Consider the following 18,679-nt stretch of genomic DNA (forward strand, 5'->3'; position numbering starts at 1 on the left):
TCGCCGCACGGGGGCGGGGCCGGGAGGGGAGTGGCCGTTCGCCGCACGGGGCCGGGGGCGGGGGCGGGAGGGGAGTGGCCGTTCGCCGCACGGGGCCGGGGGCGGGGGCGGGGGCGGGAGGGGAGCGGCCGTTCGCCGCACGGGGGCGGGGCCGGGAGGGGAGTGGCCGTTCGCCGCACGGGGCCGGGGGCGGGGGCGGGAGGGGAGCGGCCGTTCGCCGCACGGGGCCGGGGGCGGGGGCGGGAGGGGAGCGGCCGTTCGCCGCACGGGGCCGGGGGCGGGGGCGGGAGGGGAGTGGCCGTTCGCCGCACGGGGCCGGGGGCGGGGGCGGGGGCGGGAGGGGAGCGGCCGTTCGCCGCACGGGGGCGGGGCCGGGAGGGGAGTGGCCGTTCGCCGCACGGGGCCGGGGGCGGGGGCGGGAGGGGAGTGGCCGTTCGCCGCACGGGGCCGGGGGCGGGGGCGGGAGGGGAGCGGCCGTTCGCCGCACGGGGGCGGGGCCGGGAGGGGAGTGGCCGTTCGCCGCACGGGGGCGGGGGCGGGAGGGGAGCGGCCGTTCGCCGCACGGGGGCGGGGGCGGGGGCGGGAGGGGAGCGGCCGTTCGCCGCACGGGGGCGGGGGCGGGAGGGGAGCGGCCGTTCGCCGCACGGGGCCGGGGGCGGGGGCGGGGCCGGGAGGGGAGCGGCCGTTCGCCGCACGGGGCCGGGGGCGGGGGCGGGGCCGGGAGGGGAGCGGCCCTTCGCCGCACGGGGGCGGGGGCGGGGCCGGGAGGGGAGCGGCCGTTCGCCGCACGGGGCCGGGGGCGGGGGCGGGGCCGGGAGGGGAGCGGCCGTTCGCCGCACGGGGGCGGGGGCGGGAGGGGAGCGGCCGTTCGCCGCACGGGGCCGGGGGCGGGGGCGGGGGCGGGAGGGGAGCGGCCGTTCGCCGCACGGGGCCGGGGGCGGGGGCGGGGGCGGGGGGGGAGTGGCCGTTTGCCTCACGGGGCCGGGGGCGGGGGCGGGGCCGGGAGGGGAGTGGCCGTTCGCCGCACGGGGCCGGGGGCGGGGGCGGGAGGGGAGCGGCCGTTCGCCGCACGGGGCCGGGGCCGGGGGCGGGGGCGGGAGGGGAGCGGCCGTTCGCCGCACGGGGGCGGGGGCGGGGGCGGGGGGGGGGAGTGGCCGTTTGCCTCACGGGGCCGGGGGCGGGGGCGGGGGCGGGGGCGGGAGGGGAGTGGCCGTTCGCCGCACGGGGCGGCGCAGGCGCGAGGGGGGCGCGGTCGTTCGGGTCGGGGTGCTGAGGGGAGCGGGATGGGGCCCGGGGGAACCCCAGGCATTAGGGGTGTCCTGGGGAAGAGGGCTGGGGGAACCCCTGAGGGGGCTGGGGGAGCCCATGAGGGGGAGGGGGCTGGGGAAACCCCTGGGGGGAGCATGAGGTGGAGCCCCAGGCATTGGGGGTGTCCCAGGGAAGAGGGAGCCCCTGGGGCTGGGCGGGAGCTCCCAGGGGGCCAGGCAGTGAGGACAGTCACAGGGTGCCCCTGAGGGGCTCTGATGGGACAGCAGGGCCCTGAGGTGGTGCTTGGGGGCAGATAAGGACCTTAAGCCCCCCTGGCATGGGGGCGGGCCCAGAGGCAGGAGCAGGGGCCTGGCTACCCCTTCCCTGGGAGCTGGGATCCACTGGGGCAGCCGTGGGGAGGAGGAGCCAGAGGCTGCACCCCGGCCCCCCTTAGCAGCCCCTCCTTGCTCCTGTCCTCGCCATACCCACAGGGCAGAGGGTCCGCCTGGGAGTGATGGCCCAAATGAGGTGCAGTCAGGGGCTTGGCCCCTCCCAGGGATGGAGCTTGCCTTGGGGATACTCCCCTCCGCTGTGCCCCTCCCCCAGCCAGCCACTCCCCCCACGCCCCATTCCTCACCCCTCCGCCCCCAGCCACTCCGTGACCCAGAAGCCAGGTGGAAGCGGACACCCCCTAGAGGGGAAAGGCTCCCTGCCCCATTCCCTTAGCCAGCTCTCCATCCTAGCAAAGAGAGTTTCCGGCACCCAAATCCCTTCCCTACCCTCCCCGTTCTGCTCTGATCCTCTTCCGCCTCTGCCCAGGCAGACAACGTGGCCATGGAGGAGGACTACGCACTGACCCAGACCCAGACCACCAGCCAGGTGCAACAGAACTTGGAGAGATTCTCAGAGGCTCAAGTGGATCAGAAGGTGGGGGGACCTCTGTGGCTCATGGGAGCCTGTTCTTCTCCCAGGGCAGCCCCATTGTTTTTTGTAACACAGCTTGTCTTCCCCCTGCAGGTGAGTGAATTGGTGCAATTCCTGCTGATCAAGGATCAGAAGAAAATCCCCCTCAGACGGGCAGGTAAGAGGCCTGCTAGATGGTCACGGAGTTTGGGGTGGGGGTTCCACAGCCCCTTTCAGGTTAGCAGAGGGGATCCCTGAGGCCACTTCTGTTTCCCACTCAGTCTGAACCCAGGTCTCTGAAGCAGCAGAGTCAGGATTCAGGCAAGGTGCTTTTCACACTGCATGTGCCACATCTATATGCTTTGATTAGGTTTTCTGTAGTCACTGCCCTGTGCTCCCTTCTCAGAGTTGGTGATAGAACCCAGGAGTCCTGATTCACAGCCACCCCTGCCCTAACCACTAGACACCACTCCCCTCCCAGAGCTGCAGATGGAACCCAGGAGTCCTGATTCCCCAGTCACCAGCAAGGTTTGAAACTTTCAGAGACCCGACTTGAATCCCCATAATGCAGGCTATGGGATCCCCAGGAGGAGGTAGCTGATGAGGAGGTGGATGTCACTGGAACAGTCACTAAGAAGTTACAGCTCTAGACCCCCGAGTTCTATTTCCAGTTCTGCCACTGGCCCTGCTGGGTTAGAGGGTTACCACTGCAGGGGCCCTGTCCTGCCAGCAGGGGGTGCTAGGAACCATTGGAATGGCTGTAACAGGGCTCCCCCTCTTCCCCCTTGTAGATATTCTGAAGAACGTCATCAAAGACTACAAAGAGGTCTACTGTGAGATCATTAACCGAGCCAGCAGGACCCTCCAGCAGGTGGTGCTCTTCTATGGCAGTGCCAGGTGCTAGGGGATGCTGTGCTGTGGGGTGGGGTGCAGGGGCTCCTCTGCCCATCAGTGCCAGGCGGTAGGGGGCACCCTCCTGCACGAGGGACCATCTTTCAACTGAGCGATCTTTAAACATCATTCAAAACCGTTCCGTTTGCCTTGGTGTGCTGGGTCGGTCTTGGCTATTTTATGTTGCAGCCCTTTCCTCTTGCCCCTCCCCTCCTAATGTCAGGAATAGAACCCAGGCGTCCTGGTTCCCAGCCCCCTTGTTCTAACCATTAAACTTCACTTACCTCTTTGTCAGGGATAAAACCCACGAGTCCTGGCTCCTAGACCGCCTTGCTCTAGCCCCTAGATATCACTCCCTTCCCAATGTCCGAGAGAGAATATAAGAATGGCCATACTAGGTCAGCCCAAAGGTCCATCTAGCCCAGTGTCCTGTCTTCCGACAGTGGCCAATGCCAGGTGCCCCAGAGGGAATGAACAGATCAGGGAATCGCAAAGTGATCCATCCCCTGTCACCCATTCCCAGCTCCTGGCAAACAGGCCAGGGACACTATCCCTGCCCAGCCTGGCTAATAGCCACTGAAAGAGAGAACTCAGTAGTCCTGGCTCTCTGCACCCCCCTACTCTAACCACAAGACTCCACTCCCCATCCCATGCCTCTGTGCAGTTAACCTTTCCCCCGCACAGGTGTTTGGGCTGCAACTGGTGGAGATAGACACTAAGCATCACATCTACATCCTGGTCAGCAACCTGCCACGCCTGGATGGGGAGAACCTGAAACAGTAAGGGAGGGAGGAGGCCGGTTGGCTGGGGGGGCACTGTCACAGATCCCCCTCCTCTTGGGAGCCTTCCAAGCCCTCAAGGGTTAATCCTTGTCATTAGACTCCACCCACCCCCTAAAAACTGCCATGGCTGATCCCTGAATGCCCCCATCCTTGCATTAAGAAAAGGAGGACTTGTGGCACCTTAGAGACTAACCAATTTATTGGAGCATGAGCTTTCGTGAGCTACAGCTCACTTCATCGGATTCATCACCTGCATCCGATGAAGTGAGCTGTAGCTCACGAAAGCTTATGCTCAAATAAATTGGTTAGTCTCTAAGGTGCCACAAGTCCTCCTGTTCTTTTTGCGAATACAGACTAACACGGCTGTTACTCTGAAACCTGTCATCCTTGCATTGTTCCCCTGCCCCCTAGTGGCCAGAAGACTGCCTTGCAGTGTCCATGCCCAGCTGGAGGTCTGCTGGGAGATCTATAGGCTATCCCTGGCTCTAGTGGTTACAGCAAGGGAGGCACCTGGGAGGCAGGACTCCTGGGTTCTATCCCCAGCTCGGGGAGGGTTCTATCCCCAGTGGGGGAGGCTGGGAGCTAGGATGCTGGGTTTTTTCCCCCAGCTCTGGAAGGTTTGAGCGGGGTCTTTGCTCTGCCATTAAACCCCTTACCTCCTTGTCCAGATCCCCAGTCCTCCGCAGAGTTCCCTGGGTGAGTGACACCCCCATTGTGCGTTGCAGGGACGATCGCACGGCGAAGCTGGGCCTCCTCACTGTCATCCTCAGCTTCATCTATATGAAGGGCAATGCTGCTAAGGAGTGTAAGCCCCACCCCTTCCCTGAGAGCCCCGCCCCTTCCCTGAGGGCCCTGCCTCTGATTGACAGGCTCTCTCTGCCCTTTCAGCTGATGTGTGGGAGATGTTGAAGAAACTGCAAGTTGAACCCGGGTAGGTGTGGAGTCTGGGAAACCAGGGATTAATCCCCAATAGGCTCCTCCCCCTCTGTGCATCAAACAGCCAATGGAGCAGCTTGCAGAGTGGGGCAGCCAGTGAGCCCCCCGGAGGCCCTACCCCTTTAACACATTCCTATCCCCAACCCTTCCAGAAAGAGACACGAGGTCTTTGGGAATGTCAGGGAGTTGGTGACTGTGGAATTTGTCCAGCAAAAGTAAGTTTGGGCTTGTCAGGGAGGGGAGTGGTTAGAGCTAGGCAGTGGGGGAGCCAGGACTCCTGGGGTGACATTGCCTCAGAACCCTGTGGCGCCTCCTGCTGGTTGTCCAGGGAATTAGCTCTTTTCAGTCAAGAATGCCCTCTGCCGTTTGGTGTCTCGCCTGCCGCTGGCCCTGTGCCCCTCCCAGACCCCAGTGCCCTTCTAGATTAGGGTTCTGCCCCCTGGTAGTACCCCCCAGTCTGGTTCTCCCCTCCCAGTGGAACCCCCAACCCCCTATCCCTCCCTTGCCTCAGTGGCTACTGTTAGTCATCATTTAACCCCCGCTCCCTGGGGCAGACTGCAGTCTGTACCACTCATCATTGGCCAGGGGGGTCGGACCAGCTGCCTCTGTCTAGGTCTGGGCTGCTCCTCTGCAGCCTTAGGATCCTTTCGTGGGCCTTTACCTCGGCCTGCAGCCTGGAGCTCTGCTAGGCTGAGCTCCCCAGCTCCCTCTGCCATTCCTCAGCATTGCTCTGCCCTGCCCTGCCCTGCCCTGGGTACCCTCCTCAGCTTCCCAGGCAGCCAGGTCCTCCTCTCTCTGTGTAGCTAGAGAGAGTCTGTCTCAGCTCCTGGCTAACAGCCCTCCTATAGGGCCAGCTGTGGCCTGATTGGGGCATGGCCCCACCTGTGGCTACTTCCCTCAATCAGCCTAGCTTTCCTCTGGCTACAGCCCTCACTGAGGGCTGTTTTAAGCCCTCTGAAGCATGGCAGGGTGACTACCCTGCCACAGGCAGTCTCTGGGAAGTCTGAGGTGCTGGGATGGCCTGATGGGGCAGGCAGTTTGAATCCCGCAGGGCCAGCGGAGCCCAGGGCCTGGCCATTTATACCCTGCCGCTGAGGACCTTGCTGCCCTGCCATGCAGGCGGACAGTTCCCTGTGCCCGCAGGTGTCAGGGACACATGCAGCCTGGGCTGGCCCTTTACCTTTCTCTGGCAGCTGGGGAGATCAAGCAAGCCCTTTTCCCTCTGGGGAGGGGGAGGAGGGCTGGCCCCAGGGGCTCTGGAGATGCAGTGGGGGGTGGAGCCTGCGCCCCCCGCGGACTGTGGGGAAACAGACACAGGGAGAGGAAGGGAGTAGTGGACCAGCTAGAACACCGATGTCTGCACCCCAGTGCTGTACCCACTCTGCCATGCTGGGAGCAGGTCACTGTGGTCATATGGAGGAAGTGGGGATGAGGGTGGGGAGAGAGCCCCGAGGGAGGATGGGGGCTCAATGACAGAGTGGGGGTGTGTGTGAATATTTGATGGTCGCTGATCCCCATGCCCCGACCCCTCAGGTACCTGGAGTACAGCCGCATGCCCAACACGGACCTGGCAGAGTTTCAGTTCCAGTGGGGGCTGCGGGCCACCAAGGAGACCTCCAAGATGCAGATCCTGCACTTTGTCGCCAAGGTACATGCTGTTAGGGGCTAGCCCCAGGGGGCTGGGGGCAGGGGTCACTCAGAGGGGGCCATAGGGCTATGGATAGGAGGATGAGGGCTAAAACCCCATGGGGCAGTGCTTAGGAGGATAGTCCCTGGGCAACCAAAGGGGCTGAGGCTTGGAGGGTCTCCTACAGGGGGTAGTCGACATGTGTCCCTTAAGGGCTGCTGGTGCCCAAGTAGGCTTGGGAGGGAGGGGGGAAATTGCAGCCCAGCTGTCCCAGCCCCCATTCCTTCTCTGCCCATCAGATCCAGAGCAAGGACCCCACAGCCTGGACCAGCCAGTACAATGAGGCGGCAGCTGCAGAGGCCCTGTCCCACCACACTAGTGCCCCTGGAGATGCTGGTGGGGCCAGCTGGGGGGCACGCAGGAGGAAGCAGTCAGCCTGGTCCACTTCACCCACAGGTGCTCCACCCCGCGGTGCCTTGTGAACCAGCAGCCCTTGGGAGCAGGGGCCTCTGCCCATGCTGAGCCCAGCGTCCAAGGATCGAGTGGGACACTGCCTTTGCCCTCCTGATCCCAGTGTCCCCTGGCACAGCAGCTGCAGAGATCCCGCCTCACCTTTCTGGGGTGGGGCCCAGGCATCTTGTGCAAACTTCTCCCGCCCAAGTCGTCCCGCAATGGGTTTCCTCTGCACAGAGGGACCCAGCAGTGACCTCTCACCCTTGTAATTCACCCAACATTACTTTCAAATAAAGCTCCCGACCCCCGTTAATGGTGGGGGTCAATTGTGTTACTCACGGGTCTTTGCAACAGGCAGCTGGGGAGCCCCAGTTCTTAGCATTGCATAGCTGAGTGGGTCCATTACCTGACAGCTGGGGCTGTGTCTGCTGCTGCTGCGTTCCTCCCTGCCTGCAGTGCCTCCCAGTGGTATTAATGCCCCATGGCGATCACAGAGCCTTGCTGCATGGTTACGCTCAGGGCAGCTCCCCTCTTGCCGAGCAGTTGGCTCAGGCTCTCTGCAGACTCGGGCAGTGTTGCTCCAGGGAAGCTCCCCTCCCTTGCCGAGTGACTGGCTCAGGCTTGCTTTGGGCTAGAAACTAATTGAAAGCTGAGCTCGTGTGGCTGAGACTTCAGGAGCCGGGGCCCAAGGCCTCGATCTAGGCCCATCACCGCCCTGGGGACAACAGCACTGACTACGTAGCCATGGCAAAGGAGAGAGCCGGATTTAATGGGCGCGAGCAGTTAATAGTGGGGGGGCACCGTCCCCAGTGCTTCCTCAGGCTCCCGCGTCACGTCGACATTCTGCAACGAGATCCGGGAGGCACAGGGTTACGTGTGCCTTGCGGGCTGGAGCTGTGCCTGGTCCCATGGCTTTGAGGGCATGGGGGTGTCCCTTTGTGCCTCAGTTTTCACTCCCTACCCCTACTCATTTAAACTGTTCTCTGGGGCAGGGACTGTCTCATTAGGGCTGTGTCATGCCTGGCATGCCAGGAGCCCTGATCTCATGCAGGGGTGTCTGTGATGGACCCCTGCTGTCAGGTGGGGTGTCAGGTGCACCCCCAGGGATGTTAATGGGGTTAGCACAGGTTACACACAGACTTTAGTGGCAGTGTAGTGGGATGGGGGGCAGGAAGGGGGCAGTAAGGCTTTTTAGGAGCTGGCAGGAAAGGGGCCCAGCCTGATTAAGGGGGCCAAAACTGACTTTACCTGCACCCCAAGCTGTGAGAAAGCTGTCAGCCCAAGATCTCCCAAGTGGGACCATTTGGTGGGCTCCAGGCTGGCCAAAGGGTTGGTCCGGTAGTGCTGGTAATGGGGGAGCAGGCTAGACTTGTGGGGCAGGTGCTGAGATGGAGGTGGCCGAGGAGGGGAGATAAGAGGAAATGGTTAGAGGGGGCATGCAGATCTGCTTTCCCCTCCTCAGGTGGGTGTGGGTTGGAGGAGACAGGAGGAGCTGGGATCCAGGTGTGGAGGGTGTTAATTTCACATGTGCTTTTGTCAGTTTCGGGGTGTCCCTCAGTGAGATCAGGACTGGGAGACTGCATTGGCCTAGCCCCCCAGTTTGGGGGCAGGGGGAGAAGCCACTCACCTGGGGGCGCTCCCGGTGCGTGTTCACGGCCTCCACGTTGAGGAAAATGGACTCCACTTGGCAACCTGCCATCACCCCATAAAGGAAAAGGCCCCTAGGTTAGAGCAGAGAGATCCATGCCCCCCCTTTCCTCCTTGGGGTGGGGAGTATAACTGGGTGTGGTCCCCCCCAATTTTTTTTTTGGGGGGGGGACCTGCCAGTGGGACGTGAATGGGCCCAGAGGGATCTGGCACCTGTCTGAGGGCAGCGGGACGAGCCCGTGGTGATGGAGATGCACTCACCGTATGCCACGGGGGTCAGTTTGAGCACGGTGTGCAGTGGGCATTTCAGATAGGGCAGCTCCTCTGTGGGGAGAGAAGAGAGCAGTTAGATGGGGGAGTTTTGGGGTGAACAGGATCCAGCCCATGCGACACACTGTCCCTCATATTCACCACTTTTAAATGGTTGTTATATTTTGTATAAAGCATGCCTTGTGAGCGATACGTTGAAAAGTCATAATCTGCTGAACATTGTTGTCCTGTTACACTGTGTGTATCAACATTGTATAGGGAGTTATGAGATTTGGCTATATGATTGTTACTGACGTGTTATAATTCTGGGCAACACTCACAAGCCAGTTTCCCAGGGACAAAGACACACTGGCTTGCCCGCAAAGTGTTAGAGCCATGACCTGTCTAATTGGACATTCAACAGAAGGGGAGAGGGGATAGACGAAGGCATGTACAATTGATATGAAGGACGGTTTGCAGAACACATACATCATGGAACTTCATGATCCCATGGGCCAGCAAGGGCTTTTTCAGTGAAAAGGGTCAGGATATAAGAAGAGTGGCTCCCTCTCTGCCCCCATCTCTACACATGGGATCAAAAACCCATCAGTGAACTGGGAGGATTGGTCCGAACTGGATGGCTTTCCACTTAGCAGGGACTGCTGAAAGTTCTGGGGTGAGAGACCTTTTGCTTTCAAATCCTATTTAGCTTGGTAAAGTTTACAAGTTAGCTGGTGCTTTTATCCTTTTATTTTCGGTGGTAACCAGTTCGGACTTTTGTGCCCATGTCACTTCCAGTCACTTAACAGCTCTCCTGCTCTAGTTAATGCACTTGTTTTAACGGTTTATCTAAACCAGCGTGGTTGGGGCATCTCTCCTCAGGTTAACAAAGGCTGGGGCGTGTTGGTTACCGGTTGATGGAATGACTGACTTCTGCACTGTTTAGGCAGGGTCCTGAGCAGTGTGAGCCACACATTTCTGGGGTGCAAGGCTGGGACTGAGGGATGCGCAGGCGTCGCCCTGTATCTATTCATGAGTGGCTGGGAGACCATGTGTGGGGCACTTTGCTGGGGGGCCGGGGCATGGGCCTGGGGTGGCTTCTTGCCACTAGCAGAGCAGTAAGAGACGTCCAGGGCTGGAGAATTAAGGGGATAGGCACAAAAGGTCAGAGACTTACCAAAGAAAATAAAAGGGAAGGACACCGTCTAAGTCCCAAACCTTACTCATCTGAGTAGTATTTGGACCAAGCAGTTTCTCTCAGCCCCCTGGGTGTTGGCGGTATGTAACTGTCCTTCATACGCAGGCTTCCCCCTTAAGCTTGGGACCAGTCTCCTCGGTTCAAGTCTTGATCTTCCCAGTGTTCCTGCTGCTTCCAGCGTAGGTGGGGGAGGAGAAAGGCCGAAGCATGATGTCACTGTCCTCTATTTTATACCCTCAGTCCCTGTGCCTGGCAAACACCAGCCCAGACATCACAGAGCGGCGCAATCCCCCCATGGTGTGATGCTTGCACCCCCCACTGATGAAGGATCATTGAGCACCCACCTGGGTGTGGGGAACTGGCCGTGGCCAACTCCCAGACTTACACCATATTTCAGTAATAACCATACAGCAAAGTCTTACACGTTAACGCTGTACGTATCTGGACGGAACAATGGGGTTCAGCACATCATGACCTTTCCTAGGATATCTTACATGGCATGCTTGGTATGAAATATCACAGCCATCTATGAACGGTAGACATGGGGGTTACAGGTACAGCGTGTCCCAAGGGGGCAGCGGGCTGGGAGGGGGTAGCTGAGGGGGTACCTGCGCTCTTGTCCAGGAAGTAGGCCAGCAGGCAGCGCATGACGGCCTGATGGCAGATCACCAGCACATTCTCCTGCCGCTCCAGCTCCATGATGACGGGCTCCAGCCGCTGCACCAGGTCTTCGTATGACTGAGGACGATTGTGGGGGGCTGATGTCAATGAGAGAGATGCTGCCTCCCTCCATCTCCTCCCCGCCGGCACAGGTTAACAACAATTGTCACCCAAATCTGGCCATAGATTCTACAGTGGCAGGAAGTTCCATGGGCCCATTGTGTGTAAAAAAATATGCCCCCTGCATCATGGGGCAGGGAGTTCCACAGGCTAAGTGTGTTGCCAAATTCATTCCCTTTAGGAATACCCCACAGCAGTAAACTCCTGGGAACACTCGCTGGCAAGGAGTTCCACAGTCTGAGTGTGTGGCTAAACTCATCCTCTTGGAAATACCCAGTAGCAGTGAGTTCCCCAGATTATTTAGGTCTGTCACTATAATTTGCCTCCAAGATCATGAGGCAGGGAGTTTCATAGGTTACTGACAAGTGAATCGCCCCCCTTCATCCCCCTGATCCCGCTCCAGTCAGGGTGCAGAGCACCCCCCTTACCTCCCCTTTCGGGTATCGGTATCGGTACTTGTCTTGGTCGCGCAGGGCAAACTCCTCCGGGTGATGGGTCTGGATCTCCTCATAGGACATTTCCTCACAGACGCCCTGGAACACCCCATGCCGTTACAGGGGGGTGGCTGGACACCCGGGTTCCGTCCCCACCTCTGGGAGGGAGGGGGGGGATCTAGTGGGTTAGAGTGAGGATGGGGGCAGGCGGACGCCAGGGTTCTCACCGCATCGATCTCGTTCAGCGCCTTCCACTGCTCGTAGGGCACCTGCAGGGCCTCGGCCGTCTGGATCGTCCGCTTCATGTGGCTGGTCCACACCTTGAGCTCCCGGATGTTCTGGCTCTCGATGAAGCTGGCCAGGGCGCAGGAAAACTAGGGGGGCAGAGAGGGGGTGACCCCCATCCCTCAACCGGGGGGCCCTGGCTCCCCTCCCTGGGTCGCTGCTTCTAGAACGGGAGAGCCCTGATCCCCTGGTAGCAACTGCCCCTCCCGGCCCCCATCCCCACTTGCTACGTCTGCATAGCCCCCAAACGTTCACACTATGGGGATGCTGCAATCGCCCCATCCCTGCCCCCAAGCCCCCTTACGCTGGGTGCCAGCCCCACCTGCTGGCCGCGGGGGGAGAGCCCCGAGTCGCCCCCGAGGCGCCCCTGCAGGTTGAGCTGGCTCTCGCCGTGCCGGGTGAGGTAGATGGCGCGCGGCGCCACGTGGATGTTCATCAGGTAATACACGGTGCGGCTCTGCACGTGGTCCTGCACCCGGTTCACCAGGAACCGCAGCCCCACGTTGAAGATCTTGATGTAGGACAGGGCGCTGCGGGGGCAGGGGGAAGGGGGTCAGCGTGCCTGGGTCCCAGCCTGGGTCCTGGGAGGGGAGGGGGGTCTGGTGGTTAGAGCGGGGGCTGGGAGCCAGGACGCCTGGGTTCTCTCCCCGCTCTGGGGGAGGGGTCTCACCTGTCCAGCTCGTCGTCCAGGGGCTGGTAGGTGAGCTGGTAGCACTCGATGCGCTTGAGGAAATCCCCCACCACCTCCTCCCGCTCGCAGTCCTTGTAGTCCGGGCTGCTCAGCTTGACTTGCTGCAGGCGGGACACAGGGGAGATGGGCCCAGAGCCGAGGGGTGGGGGGGGACACCGGGCCGCCAGCCCGCCTCCCCCTGGGGGTGTGGGGGGGGGCGGGGCCGGGACACGGGGCCGCCCGCCTCCCCCTGGGGTGTGGGGGGGGGGCGGGACGGGACACGGGGCCGCCCGCCTCCCCCTGGGGTGTGGGGGGGGGGCGGGACGGGACACGGGGCCGCCCGCCTCCCCCTGGGTGTGTGTGTGTGGGGGGGGGACGGGACACGGGGCCGCCCACCTCCCCCTGGGTGTGTGTGTGTGGGGGGGGACGGGACACGGGGCCGCCCGCCTCCCCCTGGGTGTGTGTGTGTGGGGGGGGACGGGACACGGGGCCGCCCGCCTCCCCCTGGGTGTGTGTGTGTGGGGGGGGGGACGGGGCCGCCCGCCTCCCCCTGGGTGTGTGTGTGTGGGGGGGGGGAACGGGGCCGCCCGCCTCCCCCTGGGTGTGTGTGTGTGTGTGTGGGGGGAACGGGGCCGCCCGCCTCCCCCTGGGTGTGTCTGTGTGTGTGGGGGGGGAACGGGGCCGCCCGCCTCCCCCTGGGTGTGTGTGTGTGTGTGGGGGGAACGGGGCCGCCCGCCTCCCCCTGGGTGTGTGTGTGTGGGGGGGGGACGGGACACGGGGCCGCCCGCCTCCCCCTGGGTGTGTGTGTGTGGGGGGGGGACGGGACACGGGGCCGCCCGCCTCCCCCTGGGTGTGTGTGTGTGTGGGGGGACGGGACACGGGGCCGCCCGCCTCCCCCTGGGTGTGTGTGTGTGTGGGGGGACGGGACACGGGGCCGCCCGCCTCCCCCTGGGTGTGTGTGTGGGGGGGGGGGGCGGGGCCGCCCGCCTCCCCCTGGGTGTGTGTGTGTGTGTGGGGGGGGAACGGGGCCGCCCGCCTCCCCCTGGGTGTGTGTGTGTGTGTGGGGGGGGAACGGGGCCGCCCGCCTCCCCCTGGGTGTGTGTGTGTGTGGGGGGGGACGGGGCCGCCCGCCTCCCCCTGGGTGTGTGTGTGGGGGGGGGGGAAGGGACCGCCCGCCTCCCCCTGGGTGTGTGTGTGTGTGGGGGGGACGGGACCGCCCGCCTCCCCCTGGGTGTGTGTGTGTGGGGGGGGGGGACGGGACCGCCCGCCTCCCCCTGGGTGTGTGTGTGTGGGGGGGGGGGACGGGACCGCCCGCCTCCCCCTGGGTGTGTGTGTGTGTGGGGGGGGACGGGACCGCCCGCCTCCCCCTGGGTGTGTGTGTGTGTGGGGGGGGACGGGACCGCCCGCCTCCCCCTGGGTGTGTGTGTGTGGGGGGGGGACGGGACCGCCCGCCTCCCCCTGGGTGTGTGTGTGTGTGGGGGGGACGGGACCGCCCGCCTCCCCCTGGGTGTGTGTGTGTGTGGGGGGGACGGGACCGCCCGCCTCCCCCTGGGTGTGTGTGTGTGGGGGGGGGACGGGACCGCCCGCCTCCCCCTGGGTGTGTGTGTGGGGGGGGGACGGGACCGCCCGCCTCCCCCTGGGTGTGTGTGTGGGGGGGGGGGACGGGACCGCCCGCCTCCCCCTGGGTGTGTGTGTGTGGGGGGGGGACGGGACCGCCCGCCTCCCCCTGGGTGTGTGTGTGGGGGGGGGGGGACGGGACCGCCCGCCTCCCCCTGGGTGTGTGTGTGTGTGTGTGTGTGTGTGGGCGGGGGGGTGGGACGGGACCGCCCGCCTCCCCCTGGGTGTGTGTGTGCGTGTGGGGGGGGTGGGACGGGACCGCCCGCCTCCCCCTGGGTGTGTGTGTGTGTGGGGGGGGTGGGACGGGACCGCCCGCCTCCCCCTGGGTGTGTGTGTGTGTGTGGGGGGGTGGGACGGGACCGCCCGCCTCCCCCTGGGTGTGTGTGTGTGTGGGGGTGGGACGGGACCGCCCGCCTCCCCCTGGGTGTGTATGTGTGTGTGGGGGGGACGGGACCGCCCGCCTCCCCCTGGGTGTGTATGTGTGTGGGGGGGGGACGGGACCGCCCGCCTCCCCCTGGGTGTGTGTGTGTGTGTGGGGGGGGACCGCCCGCCTCCCCCTGGGTGTGTGTGTGTGGGGGGGGGGACGGGACCGCCCGCCTCCCCCTGGGTGTGCGTGCGGGGGGGGGGGGGACGGGACCGCCCGCCTCCCCCTGGGTGTGCGTGCGGGGGGGGGGGGACGGGACCGCCCGCCTCCCCCTGGGTGTGCGTGCGGGGGGGGGGGGGACGGGACCGCCCGCCTCCCCCTGGGTGTGTGTGTGTGGGTGGGGGGACGGGACCGCCCGCCTCCCCCTGGGTGTGTGTGTGTGGGTGGGGGGACGGGGCCGCCCGCCTCCCCCTGGGTGTGTGTGTGTGGGTGGGGGGACGGGGCCGCCCGCCTCCCCCTGGGTGTGTGTGTGTGGGTGGGGGGACGGGGCCGCCCGCCTCCCCCTGGGTGTGTGTGTGGGGGGGGGGGGACGGGGCCGCCCGCCTCCCCCTGGGTGTGTGTGTGGGGGGGGGGGGACGGGACCGCCCGCCTCCCCCTGGGTGTGTATGTGTGTGGGGGGGGGACGGGACCGCCCGCCTCCCCCTGGGTGTGTATGTGTGTGGGGGGGGGACGGGACCGCCCGCCTCCCCCTGGGTGTGTATGTGTGTGGGGGGGCCGCCCGCCTCTCCCTGGGTGTGTGTGTGTGTGGGGGGGGGACGGGGCCGCCCGCCTCCCCCTGGGTGTGTGTGTGGGGGGGGGGACGGGGCCGCCCGCCTCCCCCTGGGTGTGTGTGTGGGGGGGGGGGACGGGGCCGCCCGCCTCCCCCTGGGTGTGTGTGTGTGGGGGGGGGGGGACGGGGCCGCCCGCCTCCCCCTGGGTGTGTGTGTGTGGGGGGGGGGGGACGGGGCCGCCCGCCTCCCCCTGGGTGTGTGTGTGTGGGGGGGGGGGGGGGACGGGGCCGCCCGCCTCCCCCTGGGTGGGTGTGTGTGTGTGGGGGGGGACGGGGCCGCCCGCCTCCCCCTGGGTGGGTGTGTGTGTGTGGGGGGGGGGACGGGGCCGCCCGCCTCCCCCTGGGTGGGTGTGTGTGTGTGGGGGGGGGGACGGGGCCGCCCGCCTCCCCCTGGGTGTGTGTGGGGGGGCGGGGCCACCCGCCTCCCCCTGGGTGGGGGGGGGTGGGGCCGCCCGCCTCCCCCTGGGTGTGTGTGTGGGGGGGGGGGGACGGGGCCGCCCGCCTCCCCCTGGGTGTGTGTGTGTGTGGGGGGGACGGGGCCGCCCGCCTCCCCCTGGGTGTGTGTGTGGGGGGGGGGACGGGGCCGCCCGCCTCCCCCTGGGTGTGTGTGTGTGTGGGGGGGGGACGGGGCCGCCCGCCTCCCCCTGGGTGTGTGTGTGTGGGGGGGGGGGGACGGGGCCGCCCGCCTCCCCCTGGGTGTGTGTGTGGGGGGGGGGGGGACGGGGCCGCCCGCCTCCCCCTGGGTGTGTGTGTGGGGGGGGGGGGGGACGGGGCCGCCCGCCTCCCCCTGGGTGTGTGTGTGTGTGGGGGGGGGACGGGACATGGGGCCGCCCGCCTCCCCCTGGGTGTGTGTGTGGGGGGGGGGGACGGGACACGGGGCCGCCCGCCTCCCCCTGGGTGTGTGTGTGGGGGGGGGGGACGGGGCCGCCCGCCTCCCCCTGGGTGTGTGTGTGTGTGGGGGTGGGACGGGACCGCCCGCCTCCCCCTGGGTGTGTGTGTGTGTGGGGGTGGGACGGGACCGCCCGCCTCCCCCTGGGTGTGTATGTGTGTGTGGGGGGGACGGGACCGCCCGCCTCCCCCTGGGTGTGTATGTGTGTGGGGGGGGGACGGGACCGCCCGCCTCCCCCTGGGTGTGTGTGTGTGTGTGGGGGGGGACCGCCCGCCTCCCCCTGGGTGTGTGTGTGGGGGGGGGGGGACGGGACCGCCCGCCTCCCCCTGGGTGTGTGTGTGTCTGGGGGGGGACGGGACCGCCCGCCTCCCCCTGGGTGTGTGTGTGTGGGGGGGGACGGGACCGACCGCCCGCCTCCCCCTGGGTGTGCGTGCGGGGGGGGGGGGGGGACGGGACCGCCCGCCTCCCCCTGGGTGTGCGTGCGGGGGGGGGGGGGACGGGACCGCCCGCCTCCCCCTGGGTGTGCGTGCGGGGGGGGGGGGACGGGACCGCCCGCCTCCCCCTGGGTGTGCGTGCGGGGGGGGGGGGGACGGGACCGCCCGCCTCCCCCTGGGTGTGCGTGCGGGGGGGGGGGGACGGGACCGCCCGCCTCCCCCTGGGTGTGTGTGTGTGGGTGGGGGGACGGGACCGCCCGCCTCCCCCTGGGTGTGTGTGTGTGGGTGGGGGGACGGGGCCGCCCGCCTCCCCCTGGGTGTGTGTGTGTGGGTGGGGGGACGGGGCCGCCCGCCTCCCCCTGGGTGTGTGTGTGTGGGTGGGGGGACGGGGCCGCCCGCCTCCCCCTGGGTGTGTGTGTGGGGGGGGGGGGACGGGACCGCCCGCCTCCCCCTGGGTGTGTGTGTGTGGGGGGGGGGACGGGACCGCCCGCCTCCCCCTGGGTGTGTATGTGTGTGGGGGGGGGACGGGACCGCCCGCCTCCCCCTGGGTGTGTATGTGTGTGGGGGGGCCGCCCGCCTCTCCCTGGGTGTGTGTGTGTGGGGGGGGGGGACGGGGCCGCCCGCCTCCCCCTGGGTGTGTGTGTGGGGGGGGGGGACGGGGCCGCCCGCCTCCCCCTGGGTGTGTGTGTGTGGGGGGGGGGGACGGGGCCGCCCGCCTCCCCCTGGGTGTGTGTGTGTGGGGGGGGGGGACGGGGCCGCCCGCCTCCCCCTGGGTGTGTGTGTGTGGGGGGGGGGGACGGGGCCGCCCGCCTCCCCCTGGGTGTGTGTGTGTGGGGGGGGGGGACGGGGCCGCCCGCCTCCCCCTGGGTGGGTGTGTGTGTGTGGGGGGGGACGGGGCCGCCCGCCTCCCCCTGGGTGGGTGTGTGTGTGTGGGGGGGGGGACGGGGCCGCCCGCCTCCCCCTGGGTGGGTGTGTGTGTGGGGGGGGGGGGACGGGGCCGCCCGCCTCCCCCTGGGTGTGTGGGGGGGGGCGGGGCCACCCGCCTCCCCCTGGGTGGGGGGGGGGTGGGGCCGCCCGCCTCCCCCTGGGTGTGTGTGTGTGGGGGGGGGGGACGGGGCCGCCCGCCTCCCCCTGGGTGTGTGTGTGTGGGGGGGGGACGGGGCCGCCCGCCTCCCCCTGGGTGTGTGTGTGTGGGGGGGGGACGGGGCCGCCCGCCTCCCCCTGGGTGTGTGTGTGTGGGGGGGGGGGACGGGGCCGCCCGCCTCCCCCTGGGTGTGTGTGTGGGGGGGGGGGGACGGGGCCGCCCGCCTCCCCCTGGGTGTGTGTGTGGGGGGGGGGGGGACGGGGCCGCCCGCCTCCCCCTGGGTGTGTGTGTGGGGGGGGGGGGGACGGGGCCGCCCGCCTCCCCCTGGGTGTGTGTGTGGGGGGGGGGGGGGACGGGGCCGCCCGCCTCCCCCTGGGTGTGTGTGTGTGTGGGGGGGGGAACGGGACACGGGGCCGCCCGCCTCCCCCTGGGTGTGTGTGGGGGGGGGGGGACGGGACACGGGGCCGCCCGCCTCCCCCTGGGTGTGTGTGTGTGGGGGGGGGACGGGACACGGGGCCGCCCGCCTCCCCCTGGGTGTGTGTGTGGGGGGGGGACGGGCCGCCCGCCTCCCCCTGGGTGTGTGTGTGTGTGGGGGTGGGACGGGACCGCCCGCCTCCCCTGGGTGTGTATGTGTGTGTGGGGGGGACGGGACCGCCCGCCTCCCCCTGGGTGTGTATGTGTGTGGGGGGGGGACGGGACCGCCCGCCTCCCCCTGGGTGTGTGTGTGTGTGGGGGGGGGGACCGCCCGCCTCCCCCTGGGTGTGTGTGTGGGGGGGGGGGGGGGACCGCCCGCCTCCCCCTGGGTGTGTGTGTGTCTGGGGGGGGACGGGACCGCCCGCCTCCCCCTGGGTGTGTGTGTGTGGGGGGGGACGGGACCGACCGCCCGCCTCCCCCTGGGTGTGCGTGCGGGGGGGGGGGGGGACGGGACCGCCCGCCTCCCCCTGGGTGTGCGTGCGGGGGGGGGGGGGGACGGGACCGCCCGCCTCCCCCTGGGTGTGCGTGCGGGGGGGGGGGGGACGGGACCGCCCGCCTCCCCCTGGGTGTGCGTGCGGGGGGGGGGGGGACGGGACCGCCCGCCTCCCCCTGGGTGTGTGTGTGTGGGTGGGGGACGGGACCGCCCGCCTCCCCCTGGGTGTGTGTGTGTGGGTGGGGGGACGGGACCGCCCGCCTCCCCTGGGTGTGTGTGTGTGGGTGGGGGGACGGGGCCGCCCGCCTCCCCCTGGGTGTGTGTGTGTGGGTGGGGGGACGGGGCCGCCCGCCTCCCCCTGGGTGTGTGTGTGGGGGGGGGGGACGGGACCGCCCGCCTCCCCCTGGGTGTGTGTGTGGGGGGGGGGGGGACGGGACCGCCCGCCTCCCCCT

At 67.3% G+C, this 18,679-nt stretch overlaps 2 protein-coding genes across 15 annotated transcripts in view; one reads left to right on the top strand and one right to left on the bottom strand.

The window, feature by feature from the left end:
- Positions 1-1,874: 1,874 nt before the first annotated feature.
- Positions 1,875-18,679, top strand: part of WDR45 (WD repeat domain 45) — a 30,124-nt gene continuing 13,319 nt past the window's right edge. The window contains exons 1-9 of one of the 13 annotated variants that reach the window (XM_074937892.1): positions 1,875-2,175; positions 2,266-2,329; positions 2,943-3,022; positions 3,727-3,821; positions 4,493-4,629; positions 4,713-4,755; positions 4,913-4,975; positions 6,294-6,408; positions 6,687-6,843. In XM_074937892.1, the coding sequence (XP_074793993.1) occupies positions 2,083-2,175; positions 2,266-2,329; positions 2,943-3,022; positions 3,727-3,821; positions 4,493-4,629; positions 4,713-4,755; positions 4,913-4,975; positions 6,294-6,408; positions 6,687-6,843 (847 nt within the window). In that variant the 5' untranslated portion in view covers positions 1,875-2,082. Of the gene's footprint in view, positions 2,176-2,265; positions 2,330-2,940; positions 3,049-3,726; positions 3,822-4,492; positions 4,630-4,712; positions 4,756-4,912; positions 4,976-6,293; positions 6,409-6,686; positions 6,844-18,679 lie in introns of those variants that run through there. The other 12 variants (XM_074937893.1, XM_074937895.1, XM_074937897.1 and 9 more) reach the window with 12 other exon arrangements.
- The window catches only part of PFKFB1 (6-phosphofructo-2-kinase/fructose-2,6-biphosphatase 1), a 16,136-nt gene continuing 5,067 nt past the window's right edge, over positions 7,611-18,679 (bottom strand). For both annotated transcript variants that reach the window (XM_074938087.1, XM_074938086.1), the window contains exons 7-14: positions 12,104-12,225; positions 11,756-11,963; positions 11,376-11,522; positions 11,143-11,247; positions 10,543-10,672; positions 8,749-8,811; positions 8,468-8,532; positions 7,611-7,683 (exon numbers count right to left, since the gene is read on the bottom strand). In XM_074938087.1, coding sequence (XP_074794188.1) covers positions 7,624-7,683; positions 8,468-8,532; positions 8,749-8,811; positions 10,543-10,672; positions 11,143-11,247; positions 11,376-11,522; positions 11,756-11,963; positions 12,104-12,225 — 900 coding nt within the window. In that variant the 3' untranslated portion in view covers positions 7,611-7,623. The remainder of the gene's footprint in view (positions 7,684-8,467; positions 8,533-8,748; positions 8,812-10,542; positions 10,673-11,142; positions 11,248-11,375; positions 11,523-11,755; positions 11,964-12,103; positions 12,226-18,679) is intronic.

Source organism: Natator depressus, chromosome 23 (genome assembly GCF_965152275.1).
Source record: "Natator depressus isolate rNatDep1 chromosome 23, rNatDep2.hap1, whole genome shotgun sequence".
NCBI lineage: Eukaryota > Metazoa > Chordata > Testudines > Cheloniidae > Natator > Natator depressus.